Source organism: Neolamprologus brichardi, chromosome 14, assembly GCF_056152115.1.
Source record: "Neolamprologus brichardi isolate AB-2024 chromosome 14, ASM5615211v1, whole genome shotgun sequence".
NCBI classification, from domain to species: Eukaryota; Metazoa; Chordata; class Actinopteri; order Cichliformes; family Cichlidae; genus Neolamprologus; species Neolamprologus brichardi.
In genome coordinates this window covers 25721566-25734872 of record NC_142117.1, presented here as the reverse complement: position 1 = coordinate 25734872, position 13307 = coordinate 25721566, and the positions used below count along the sequence as shown (strand labels likewise).

The window sequence follows — 13307 nt, the reverse complement described above, 5'->3', positions numbered from 1 at the left end:
ATGCCGGGGTCCATCCCTCAGGTCATCTTTCAGTAATAAGAGCAGAACCTCCTGCTCTTTACACAGTGAACCAAATTTCCATTCGGTATTGGGTGGGTGTGGCCTTATCTTTCCTAGCTTTATTCTACAACACCTATTTCTATAGTAGAATATATAAAAATGTGTATTTAAAATTATGAGGTATTTGTGAAATATATAAATAATGATGTACACCTGTATTAAAGATAAAAATTCACTTCTAACATGAGCCAAGCATTTATTTAAACTCGATTAAATAACAACCTATTTTCTAATGTAATTTTCTTAATGCTCTAACTTTTATTTTTGTCTTTGTCAGTCAATTGTGATTTCCCCCCCTTCATTTTTGTTATGTTTGTCTTTTTTAATTTTGAGTTTTGAATTTGGATTTTTGCAGACATGGAATGTAATTATACATTTTGTTCTTAAATCAAACTGACTTGACGTAATGGGATTCCAATAAAAAAAAGGTTTAAGTCTAAGCAAAAATAGCATTAATGGTTACTATTAAAAGCAAGTAATACAGGAAGCAAGCCATCCATCCAACAAATAAAAGCAAATGTTGACTACTTAAATAACACATGCCACACAAAAGAAAAATAATTCCAGCAAATGTGCCTCATATCAGGAGTTTAGTTTTCACTGACAGTATAGACTCAGAGTTACCTGGTCTGGATCAATTCAGCTACAGATACAGCTCGTCGTATAAGTTAGTCAGCTATGCAAATATACTCGGAAGCCATGAATAAAATAAATATTTTGTTATTAACTTCCCATAGCTTTAAAATAAAATATTTGTGACTTTGTCTTTTATTCTTGTCACCTCTAGGAAGACAGTGTTTGAGTTTTGTAACTTAAGGTTCATGAGAGTCATGTCAACCTATCTCTGATTGGGTAATGTCATAATGACTCATCTGGAACAATGCAGTTTTTAACTCACTTCACTGGCTTGTCACAGACGCTGTTGGAGGGCCATTGTTTTCAGCATACAGTTTTTTATGGGGTTACGGTCAATTATGTATTCAGCCCTTGTTGGTAAATGTCTTTTAATGCTTTATCTGTTTTCTAATCCTGTTTACATTGTGTTCTCTGACGTTTCTCACACTGTAGATGAAGGAAAACCACTAAGTGTGGAGGGACACTTGATGAGAAAAGAAGAAGTTATGAAAGACACACAGCATAGTTTAAGGATTGGGGACGTGAGAAGTGCTAAATCTAGTTTACCTGATTGTGTAAAACTGGCAGGCAGTGAGCCCTTAGCCCTGCACTCTGACGGTGATATTGTGATTGGAGGATTTTTCCCTCTGCAATATGTTGTGTCAAAACCACAGCAAAGCTACAACAGTGAACCCCAAATTCCACCTTGCAGTGGGTGAGTGTAAGGGTATTATTAATCTATGCTGGGTCTTCATTTTGTTTTGTTAGATATGAATGAATGAAATATCAGTATTTTATGAAAAACTATATCAGTTGCTATGTTGCTATTCTATGTTTACATGGAATCGTGGCACTGTGACTGATAAACAAATGTAAATTATATTTATATTACATAATTTATAATCATAATTTTTAAAATTAATTTAATTTCTTTATACTAAAAATTTAAATACTGTTTTAAAAAAAAATGTCTGCAGCATTCGTGAAAGACCCTTTCAATGGATGATGACAATGGTGTTTGCAGTGGAGGAAATTAACCGTAATTCAAGTCTGTTACCGGGTGTTAAACTAGGCTACAGGATTATGGGCAGCTGCAACCATATCCATAACAGCCTGCAGGCTCTGTATTCTTTGCTCACTCACTCAAAAGCTGTTAGCAGTGAGGTAGAAAAAACATCAGAAATTGAAAACAGTGGTATTGAAATGAAGCAATCAAAGACTGTGGCAATAACAGCCAAGTCAAAAATACTAACCATACTGAAAGAGAGAAGTGCTGAAGTTAAGACAGCAATTCATCACAATCCTGGAAACACTGAAAATGACATAAAAGTAAATGCAACAGAAGAGATAAAGGCAAGACAATCTTCCACATGTCTGTATTATTCTCCTGTGCCTGCTGTGATTGGTCCTGCATCCTCGTCCCCTACAAGAGCTGTAGCTCAAACACTTGGACCTTTCAATATACCACTGGTATTAATCTGTACAACTTTGTTTAATAATGTTATGTATTTGGTTTGTGTCTCAATAATATAGAAAGAACTTGCTCTCCTTCTAGGTGAGTTATTTTGCCACTTGTAGCTGTCTTACTGACAAGCATTTGTACCCATCATTCTTGAGAACTGTGCCAAGTGATCTCTTTCAAGTTAGAGGTCTCGTAAATCTTGTCACTTACTTCGGCTGGTTCTGGGTGGGCACAATAGGAGCTACGGTGAGATCAAAACTTTTTTAAATGCTATAATGGGACAGTTTTAGACATCAACATGATTTATAAATGCTTTCTGTATAAACATTTCAGGATGACTACAGCCTTTATGGCATCCAAGCATTCTCTAATCAGTTTAGAAGGCAAGGTGGATGTGTGGCATTTCATCTCTCTATCCCAGCATCACCCACAACGGCTGAAATACTAGAAATGGCAGATAAGCTGGAGAGTTCAACTGCTCGGGTTGTCGTGGTCATTACTTCAGGAGTAGATGTACTACATCTGTTCTCAGAAGTTAGTATCTTGATTAATGCATTTTGTAAATAATAACATCTTAATTAATAATGTAACAAATCCTATTTTGGGTATTTTTAAGTATATACGTGAATAGTCTTCACAGTTGTTTATGTTGCCTTTCCAGCTAGCTCAAAGGAATGTAACAGGGATACAGTGGATAGCAAGTGAAGCCTGGGTGACCTCGAGCCAGCTGGCCTCACCTGACTTCCACTTTCTCCTGGAGGGAACACTGGGCTTTTCCTTCCCTGGAGTCAGCATCCCTGGCTTGAAAGAGTTTCTTTTGAATGTCCGACCCTCTCCCAAACCAGGAATGGAATTTATCAATATGTTCTGGGAAGAGCAGTTTGGGTGTAAGCTGGAGTTTGAAAGAGACAGAGCCAAAGAATATGAAGTGAATACTCTGGAAAGATTGAATTATATGGATACTTTGAATTACAAACTAGGCTCTCAAAACAATTCTAGCTATATGGTTGGGCTTACTGTTGGACCAAAAAGATTGTTTAATATGTCAGCTGATAGAAATTATGCAGGTTCTTTGGCAAAACCTGTATGCACAGGTTCAGAGGATCTGAGACAGACTGACAGCAGTTATAGCGATGTATCTCCGGTCAGAATATCCTATAATGTGTATAAAGCTGTGTACGCTGTTGCCCATGCTCTGCACACGTTCTTAAACTGTGAATCTGTGGGACATAATAGGGGATTGTGTGAGAAACACAGTGCATTTTCGAATGGCCAGGTAATTGAAACAATTCCAAAATATCCAAATCATAATTCATGTGATTTTTTTTTCTTTTGAGTTTGTAATTTTTAAAAAATATTTTTATTTGTTTCGTTTAATATTTTATTTTTTATAATTCTCTTCTGATGTAGTTTCTTCAACATCTGAAGATGGTCAATTTTACCAACCAGTTCAATGAGAAAGTATATTTTGACTCCAATGGAGAGCCAGTCCCTCTCTATGACATCATTAACTGGCAGAAGGACAGCAAAGACAAAATGAGGTTTAGTATAACTTTTAAGTGAACATTACATGTGAAACACTGTATGTATTAATCCTAATTTGAACTATGAACACCTACTCTAAAAATTGTCATAGATTTAACTGTCCATTAAGCTGGAGTGAATAAATAGGTGTTTCAAATCACAGTTTTTATAGCACAGGTAGTGTAATCATTCTGGGTACAGAATTTAATGTCCATAACTAGATTGGTTGCTGCTAATAGTTCAATGATAGTTTATGTTGGTTAACTTATGACAGAACCAACAGCTCAATGTTAAGATGGAAACTAAACCAAAAAAACAGTTTTGGGGAGGTCACTTTAGGCTTCAGCAACAAATATAATGTTAAAAACATGGAAAGACTGTCATTTCACTTTCACTCATTGTATCTTTTAATTCAATAAAAGGACCAGATGTTACAATCCCTGATAATGCATTTCTTCAAATGGAGAAAGTCTTGAGGGATAGCTACTATGAGGAAAGGCCGCCTGGAAACTTTACCAGCGGGACACATCGTTGTGTGCTTCAACTTCACAGGGTGTTTCGTTCTTTTATCACAAGCTATTCTGCCATTTTTCAGTCTCTTTTTAACTTCCTTGGTTAGGTTTAGGGATTAGAAATCTGATCTAGATTTTAATAAAAAATAAATAAATAGTACACATCATCAGTATTGGACCTTGGATTCATTGGGTGTTTCAGTCATTATCACTAGACACCCTCATCCGAGGAGGCCCTGCTGGGGTTAATCAGGCCCCGGAGTGTGTCATTGCTTCATGTTAAATTGTTATTTCTTCTCTACTTTCTTCTATTTAGTTTTCTACAAGCTGCCCAAGTGATGTCAGCCCTCTTTAGCCAGTGTCATTGGTACTTCCTCATTTTGTAAACGCATTGAAACTGGAGACTCTACTTAGACGTAAAGCTAAATTTGTAGAGTAATTAATAGATGATGACTGTGTGGAGGAGAAGCTGTAGGAGAATGCACCAGTAGTTAACCAGACTGAAAAGCTACAAACACTTTTCCCTCAGTTTGTGTTTTCCTCATTGGGTCAGATATACTGACTGAACAGTAGAGCATGTGTCCAAAAGCTCTATGTTATGCAATAACATATAATTTAACATTCAGTTTTATGGATGTTAAGTCTTTCTGTTCCCAAGTACACCCAACCAGTTGCCAGTATAATAGGTTATGGCATCGGAATCAGAATACTTCATTAATCCCTAAAGAAATTATGTTGTTACAGCTGCTTCAAGACAATAACTGTAACACACTGTTTATTTAACAGTATTGTATATATTGTATCATTTAACTAAATTAAATAATACATTATATCACAAAGTTTACAAAATAGCAGAAATAGCTCTAATATATGCCAATAGCTCAATTATAAATATCCAGAATATTACATTCTTACAGTTGAAATATATATATATATGATTGATTTTTACTCTAATCTGTAAAACGTATTTGTTATTTTCACTGTAGAGTGTGTGCAAAAGGGTGTAAATAATGCACTGTTTACTGTGCATTAAATACTATGCATTAATCTGAATTCATGGACAATTTTAAATCTGTGACACTTTGTTAGAATAGGTTTCTGTGGACAAAGTGTTTTATGTCCCTTTGAAAGATCTGTCTGTTACAACAACCATGAACAAGAAGTTATGGGCATTTACTTTATAACCCAAAACTTTGGTTTGGTTTTATTCTGAAATATTTTAAGCTAGATTTATCAAAGTTGGAAGCTATGATGGTTCAGCTCCCCATGGCCAACAGTTGCAGATAATGAAGAACACTATTGTATGGACAAAAGGAGAGAGGCAGGTAGGTTGTAGTTATTGTAAATGTATTTCTTATGCCACTTTAAAATTAAACATTTTTTAAGCTGTTGAAAATTATTTGATCAACTATGTCAAATACTCAGTAAGAAAATCTTTTCACTTTTTTCTGTTCCTTGTTCAGGTTCCTGTATCTCAGTGTAGTGCTCCATGTCCCCTTGGCAGCAGGCAGGCCACACGCCGAGGAGAGCCCAAATGCTGCTTTGATTGTTTGCCGTGTGCAGATGGAGAGATCAGCAACCAGACTGGTAGCCCATATCATATTAAAGAATGAAAATGTTGCACTGTTAAAAAGTATTGAAAAAATATTGATTTGAATGAAGAGTTCCTGAATTTTAATCCACATATGTCTTGTTGTCTTGTGTTCTCTGCTCCCAAAGGTTCCACTGATTGCATAAAATGTCCTGAATACTACTTGTCAGACAAAGAGAAGGTGAAATGTGTTGCAGGGGAAGAAGAGTTCCTCTCTTTCGATGATGCCATGGGTATCATCCTGGTTGCACTCACCCTGCTGGGATTCATCCTGACATCTATCATCACCATTGTCTTTCACAGTTTCCGCTTTACACCCATCGTCAAGGCCAACAACTCAGAAATAAGTTTCTTGCTTCTCCTGTCACTCAAGCTCTGTTTCCTGTGTTGTCTGGTGTTCATTGGTCAGCCGTCTTGGTGGACATGTAGGCTCCGCCAGGCAGCATTTGGGATCAGCTTTGCCCTGTGTTTGTCCTGTGTCCTTTTTAAGACCATTGTGGTTCTCCTGGCTTTCCGGACTAATGTACCTGGTTCCAGGGGTCGGATGCTGTTTAGTACAGCTCAGCAGAGGATTCTGATCATCTGTACCACAGTTCCCCAGGTGGGAAAGATATCAAACTGTCAGCAAATTTAAATGTCAGTTTTTGTAGCCACTTTCTGTAACTATTATTTTATGCTGCTCCAGATTTGTCTCTGTGCTGGCTGGGTGCTAGCTGCACCTCCGTTCCCATTCAGGAATCCAAACTACCAAGCTTCAACTGGAAGAGTGAGTAGGAAGTACTAAAACACTAATTGTTACAATTTATATTCTTGGACATTAATATCACTAAGTTATACAGTAAGATGTCTTCAAATCCTATAGAAGGGGACTTCAGTGTTTAGTGTAGACATCAGAGCAGAAACAAATAAATCGTATAAAATGAACCATTTCTCTGTATACATACTAATTGTTAGATTTTATTAGATTGTGGTGGAGTGTAAAGAGCCATGGCCTCCTGGTTTCTACCTGCTCCTTGGTTACATTGGCCTGCTCGCCTTCGCCTGTCTTGTCCTGGCATTTCTTGGACGAAAACTACCAGACACGTTCAACGAAGCAAAGCTCATCACCTTCAGCATGCTGATTTTCTGGGCTGTGTGGATTTCTTTCATTCCAGCTTATGTCAGCTCTCCTGGAAAGTTCTCTGTGGCAGTGGAAATATTCGCTATATTATCATCCAGTTTTGGATTGTTACTATGTATTTTCATCCCCAAATGTTACATTATTTTACTACGACCCGAGAGAAATATCAAGAAAGGCATGACTGGAAAATATTCAAGATGAATTTTTTATTTCTATTTCAGAGTAAAAAACAAATAAAAAAATAAAATATATATATATATATATATATATATATATATATATATATATATATTATATTTTAATGTGAAAAAAAGAAAAACTTTGTGTTTGTTGTACCTTTATTGTGTTGGAAAACCCAGTTGTGTTTAAGTTTAATACTGTAGTAATCACTTACTAAAATAATGTTTGAATGTGAAAGTAAATAAAATATATGAAACATGTTTCAGTGAGTCTGGATGTTTTTCTTCTCTTGTTAGTTCTGTTACTTGTTTTAACTAAAATTATTTGTTAAAAACTATTATTTTCTACATCATCTACAGCCCAACTGTGTGCAACACAATCCTGCTTACACATGGATTCAGTCAGCCCCAAAGTGATTAAACCACCAAGAGTCTCTGTACTGTCCACACACGTCTTCGATAAAACAAAAGCCCTGCCTAATGGCAAACACTGTGTTAAACACTAACATGGTTAGCATGTTGCACTGTACTTGGTGTTGGTGTGTGTGTGTGTTTGTGTGTGTGTGTGTGTGTGTTTGTGTATGTATGTGTGTGTGTGTGTGTGTGTGTGTGTGTGAGAGAGAGAGAGAGAGAGAGATTTCTCAAAATTCTGGTAAGAGGGACCCTGCAGCTCCTGTCATATCTCATGAGTGGAACAAGCTCTAACTGCAGCCCAAATGTGTGACATTGTAAGCAGTTGAGTGATTTAGAGCACTGCAACAATACAGGCAAGTCAGCTGTGAAAAGAGGGTATCAAAAGTTCCAGGTCTAGTAGCCATTTATACCTAAATCTTAAAATCTATGTGTGGGAAACACTGTTTCTTTGTTATATATGTCAAAAACATGATTTTTAGGCAACCTGACTGGTTCTTAGTTTGTTCATCTGAGTTGCAAATAATGGTTTTTTTGAGTTTAATTGTCTAAAAGGATGTCTAAACACCTGGAACTATGTTGTTAAAGTTAAAATTCTTAAGATTGTTTTTTTAATGCCACAGTTTATGATCATTTATTCATTGCACTGATTGGCTGTAACAATCAATTTATTTCTCAATATATATATACTATATATATTACTTCAACTATTACTGGATAAAAAAGATGCTTTACAAAAAGCATTTTTAAAATGTAAGTAATGAGCTGTTTAATTTGGTTCACAGTACACAGCTCTACCTGCTGTTAGAAAATTCAGCACAGAGTAATTTTCAAATACAGCTTTTGGAATAAATGAGTCAATATTTACTCCAAATGTTGAGTTTTGTCTAGATTTACAGTTGTTGGCATCAAATCGAGGTTGCAGGTTATTTAGAAATTAAAGAAAGGCTTTTCTCAAAAACGTAACCAGAGCAATTAACAGGAATATTTAGTGTAGAATTTCTATGTTACCTCCAAATATGGATACGTTTTAGCTGATTATACATATTTATTTTGTTGCACACTTTAATACACTTACTTAATATCAGTTGTATACAACTGTCACAGTTCATTCAAATCCAAAATATATTAGAACTGATGAAGAAATAACCCTTAACATTAAAATAACTAGACAGTTACTTTAATGACAGCAAATGCAAATCTCTTGGTTCTATTTCTGTGCTCCTCCTGTGATCCGTGTTCCATGTTCCCTGGGTCTCCTCAGTCAGCGCCTTTGTGGATGTCTCTTGTGTTTCCTGTTTTATTTTGATAGTCTCGTGTCCTCTGTTCAGTGTTTTGAGTTTTGATTTCCTAATCTCTCATTATGTCTGATTAGTCCCAGCTGTGTTCCCACCTGTTCCCCATCCTCTCATTATCCTGCCTGCGTATTTTAGTCCTCAGTCATCCCCTGTTTGTTGTCGTGTCAAACCCTCACAATACTGTGTGTTGTCTCCATACTCCTGATTCCCATTGTTACTTCCCTTCAGTCCTTAGTTCCTAGTCCCTTTGTTTCTAGTTCCCCAGTTTCCTGAGTTTTAGTTTCATAGCTTCTAGTTTTTATGTTTTGCTTCTAGCATTTAGTGTTCAAGTTCTTTCCAGTGCATAAAGCTACCGCTTTCTGTTTATGTTTTTGCGTTTGGGTCCTCATCCTGTCCGCCATACAGTGTAACCTTGACAGGAATAATGACGTTAAAAGTACTACACACACAGAGATTTGCTTCTAAGAACACGACCAAAATAACTGAAAGCAACTTCAGCATACTTGGTTGGGAACTCTTTACCTCTAACCTTTAAACTACACCAGAGACAAGCTACAAACTGCCAGTAACAGTTTCTCCAGAAAATGCATTATCTACTTTTTTTATACTTTTATACTACTCTGTTTTTATACACCATGTTGGAAGATAACATACATACAGTGGGGCAAAAAAGTATTTAGTCAGCCACCGATTGTGCAAGTTCCCCCACTTAAAATGATGACAGAGGTCAGTAATTTGCACCAGAGGTACACTTCAACTGTGAGAGACAGAATGTGAAAAAAAAATCCATGAATTCACATGGTAGGATTTGTAAAGAATTTATTCGTAAATCAGGGTGGAAAATAAGTATTTGGTCACCTCAAACAAGGAAAATCCCTGGCTCTCACAGACCTGTAACGTCTTCTGTAAGAAGCTTTTCTGTCCCCCACTCGTTACCTGTATAAATGGCACCTGTTTGACCTCATCATCTGTATAAAAGACACCTGTCCACAGCCTCAACCAGTCAGACTCCAAACTCCGCCATGGCCAAGACCAAAGAGCTTTCGAAGGACACCAGGAAAAGAATTGTAGACCTGCACCAGACTGGGAAGAGTGAATCTACAATAGGCAAGCAGCTTGGTGTGAAAAAATCAACTGTGGGAGCAATCATCAGAAAATGGAAGAGATACAAGACCACTGATAATCTCCCTCGATCTGGGGCTCCACGCAAGATCTCATCCCGTGGGGTCAAAATGATCATGAGAACGGTGAGCAAAGATCCCAGAACCACACGGGGGGACCTGGTGAATGACCTGCAGAGAGCTGGGACCAAAGTAACAAAGGTCACCATCAGTAACACACTACAACGGCAGGGAATCAAATCCCGCAGTGCCAGACGTGTTCCGCTGCTGAAGCCAGTGCATGTCCAGGCCCGTCTGAAGTTTGCCAGAGAGCACATGGATGATACAGCAGAGGATTGGGAGAATGTCATGTGGTCAGATGAAACCAAAGTAGAACTTTTTGGTATAAACTCAACTGTCGGTGGCGCTGTCACTTGGTGTTCGCTCGCTCTGTGGTATAGTATCACTTCCTGTTCCTGCTCAAACACAGTGGTGTTTCTGAGTAGCTTATTTGCTTAGCAGTTTAATTAACAACTTCTAAATACATTCTTTTTTTTCACAGTATAATCTTCACGTGCTTCATCCGAAGCACACTTTCTGTGTACTCACTACCTAATTTATAGCCAAAGTATTCACTCACTGTCTCTGTACTGTTTCGCTAGCTTAGCTCGTAGCCGACCCGTTAGCTCCATGGCTACTTCACCTGTCCCTTCTGCACTTTCTTGCTCATTGTGTCAGATGTTTAGTTACTCCTCGGCCTCCTTTAGCGGTAATGATATCTGTAACAAATGTAGCATATTTGCAGCTCTGGAGGCCAGGATTACTGATCTGGAGACTCGGCTTCGCACCTTGCACTCACCCTTAGCTAGCCAGGCCCCTGTAGCTGGTGCAGCCGAAGATAGCGTTGGCCCCGCTAGCTGTTCCCCGGCAGACCCCAAGCAGCTGGGGAAAGGCTGGGTAACGGTGAGGAGGAAGCGTAGTCCTAAACAGAAGCCCCAGGTACACCACCAACCCGTTCATGTGTCTAACCGTTTTTCCCCACTCGGTGACACACCCGCTGGGGGTCAAACTCTGGTAATTGGTGATTCTGTTCTCAGACATGTGAAGCTAGAGACACCGGCAACCATAGTCAATTGTCTTCCAGGGGCCAGAGCAGGCGACATTGAAGGAAATTTAAAACTGCTGGCTAAGGGTAAACGTAAATTCAATAAAATCATAATTCACGTCGGCAGTAATGACACCCGGTTACGCCAATCGGAGGTCACTAAAATCAATATTGAATCGGTGTGCAACTTTGCCAAAACAATGTCGGACTCTGTAGTTTTCTCTGGTCCCCTCCCCAATCAGACCAGGAGTGACATGTTTAGCCGCATGTTCTCCTTAAATTGCTGGCTGTCTGAGTGGTGTCCCAGAAACGATGTGGGCTTCATAGATAATTGGCAAACCTTCTGGAGGAAACCTGGTCTTGTTAGGAGAGATGGCATCCATCCCACTTTGGATGGAGCAGCTCTCATTTCTAGAAATATGGACAAATTTATTAAACCCCTCAAAACATGACTATCCAGAGTTGGGACCAGGAAGCAGAGTTGCAGTCTTACACGCCTCTCTGCAGCTTCTCTCCTCCTGCTACCCCCCCAAAAACCCATCTCCATAGAGACTGTGTCTGCTTCCAAAAAGACAAAAAACAAACTAAAAACCAGCAACAAACAACTTAAACATTTACAAAGAAAGAACAATACAGTATCCACATCTGAACCAAAGAGTAAAACAGTGAAATGTGGATTATTAAATATTAGGTCTCTCTCCTCCAAGTCTCTGTTAGTACATGACTTAATAAATGATCGACAAATTGATTTACTCTGCCTTACAGAAACCTGGTTGCAGCAGGATGATTATGTTAGCTTAAATGAATCAACACCCCCGAGTCATTCTAACTACCAGAAATCTCGAAGCACAGGTCGAGGGGGCGGTGTGGCAGCAATTTTTCACACCAGTCTATTAATTAATGAAAGACCAAGACAGACTTTTAACTCATTTGAAAGCCTGATGCTTAACATTATCCACCCCAGCTGTGTAACTCAGAAACCAGTCTTACTTGTTATCATCTATCGTCCACCTGGGCCTTACACAGAGTTTCTGTCTGATTTCTCAGACTTTATATCTGATTTAGTTCTGAGCTCAGATAAAATAATTATTGTGGGTGATTTTAACATCCATGTAGATGCTAAAAATGACAGCCTCAACATGGCATTTAATCTGTTGTTAGACTCAATTGGTTTCTCTCAAAATGTAAAAGAACCCACCCACCACTTTAATCACACTCTAGATCTGGTTTTAACATATGGCATAGAAACTGAACATTTAACAGTGTTTCCTGAAAACCCTCTCCTGTCTGATCATTTCTTGATAACATTTACATTTACAATAATTGATTACGCAGCAGTGGAGAGTGGACTTTATCAAAGTAGATGTCTTTCTGAAAGCGCTGTAACTAAGTTTAAGAATATAATCCAGCCACTGTTATCATCGTCAATGCCCTGTACCAACACAGAGCAGAGCAGCTATCTGAACGCTACCCCAACAGAGGTCGATTATCTTGTTAATAATTTCACCTCCTCACTACGTACGACTCTGGATACTGTAGCTCCAGTGAAAACTAAGGTCTCTAATCAGAAGTACATGACCCCGTGGTATAATTCTCAAACACGTACCCTCAAGCAGACGACTCGTAATCTGGAGAGGAAATGGCGTGTCACAAATTTAGAGGATCATCTTTTAGCCTGGAGAAATAGTTTGTTGCTTTATAAGAAAGCCCTCCGCAAAGCCAGAACAGCTTACTATTCGTCACTGATTGAAGAAAATAAGAACAACCCCAGGTTTCTCTTCAGCACTGTAGCCAGGCTGACAAAAAGCCAGAGCTCTTTTGAGCCAACCATCCCTTTAACGTTAACTAGTGATGACTTCATGAACTTCTTCACAAATAAAATTTTTATCATTAGAGAAAAAATTACCAATAATCATCCCACAGATGTAATATTATCTACAGCTACTCTTAGTTCCATTGATGTTAAGTTAGACTCTTTTTTTCCAATCGATCTTTCTGAGTTAACGTCAATAATTACTTCCTCCAAACCATCAACGTGTCTTTTAGACCCCATTCCTACAAAACTGCTCAAAGAAGTCCTGCCATTGATTAATTCTTCGATCTTATACATGATCAACCTATCTCTAATAATCGGCTATGTACCACAGGCCTTCAAGGTGGCTGCAGTTAAACCTTTACTCAAAAAGCCATCTCTAGACCCAGCAGTCTTAGCTAATTATAGGCCAATCTCCAACCTTCCTTTCATATCAAAAATCCTTGAAAGAGTAGTTGTCAAACAGCTAACAGATCATCTGCAGAGGAATGGTTTATTTGAAGAGTTTCAGTCAGGT

General features: G+C 38.2%; 1 protein-coding gene across 1 annotated transcript; it reads left to right on the top strand.

Annotated features, from left to right (window-relative positions):
• Positions 1 to 7085, top strand: LOC148098904 (extracellular calcium-sensing receptor-like). Its single transcript, XM_087851653.1, has 13 exons — positions 1 to 32; positions 1653 to 1834; positions 2021 to 2145; positions 2231 to 2383; positions 2471 to 2671; positions 2799 to 3042; positions 3199 to 3413; positions 3548 to 3678; positions 5402 to 5498; positions 5637 to 5760; positions 5893 to 6365; positions 6450 to 6530; positions 6729 to 7085. Exons 1-13 carry the CDS (start codon positions 1 to 3, stop codon positions 7083 to 7085), a joined length of 2415 nt encoding a protein of 804 aa, XP_087707779.1.
• Positions 7086 to 13307: the final 6222 nt, after the last annotated feature.

Coding starts and splice junctions, on each gene's coding strand:
- LOC148098904 (XM_087851653.1), top strand. CDS start 1: ATGCCGGGGTCCATCCCTCAGGTCATCTTTCA. Junction 2,146..2,230: donor GACCTTTCAATATACCACTG/GTATTAATCTGT, acceptor CTCTCCTTCTAG/GTGAGTTATTTTGCCACTTG. Junction 5,499..5,636: donor GGACAAAAGGAGAGAGGCAG/GTAGGTTGTAGT, acceptor TTCCTTGTTCAG/GTTCCTGTATCTCAGTGTAG.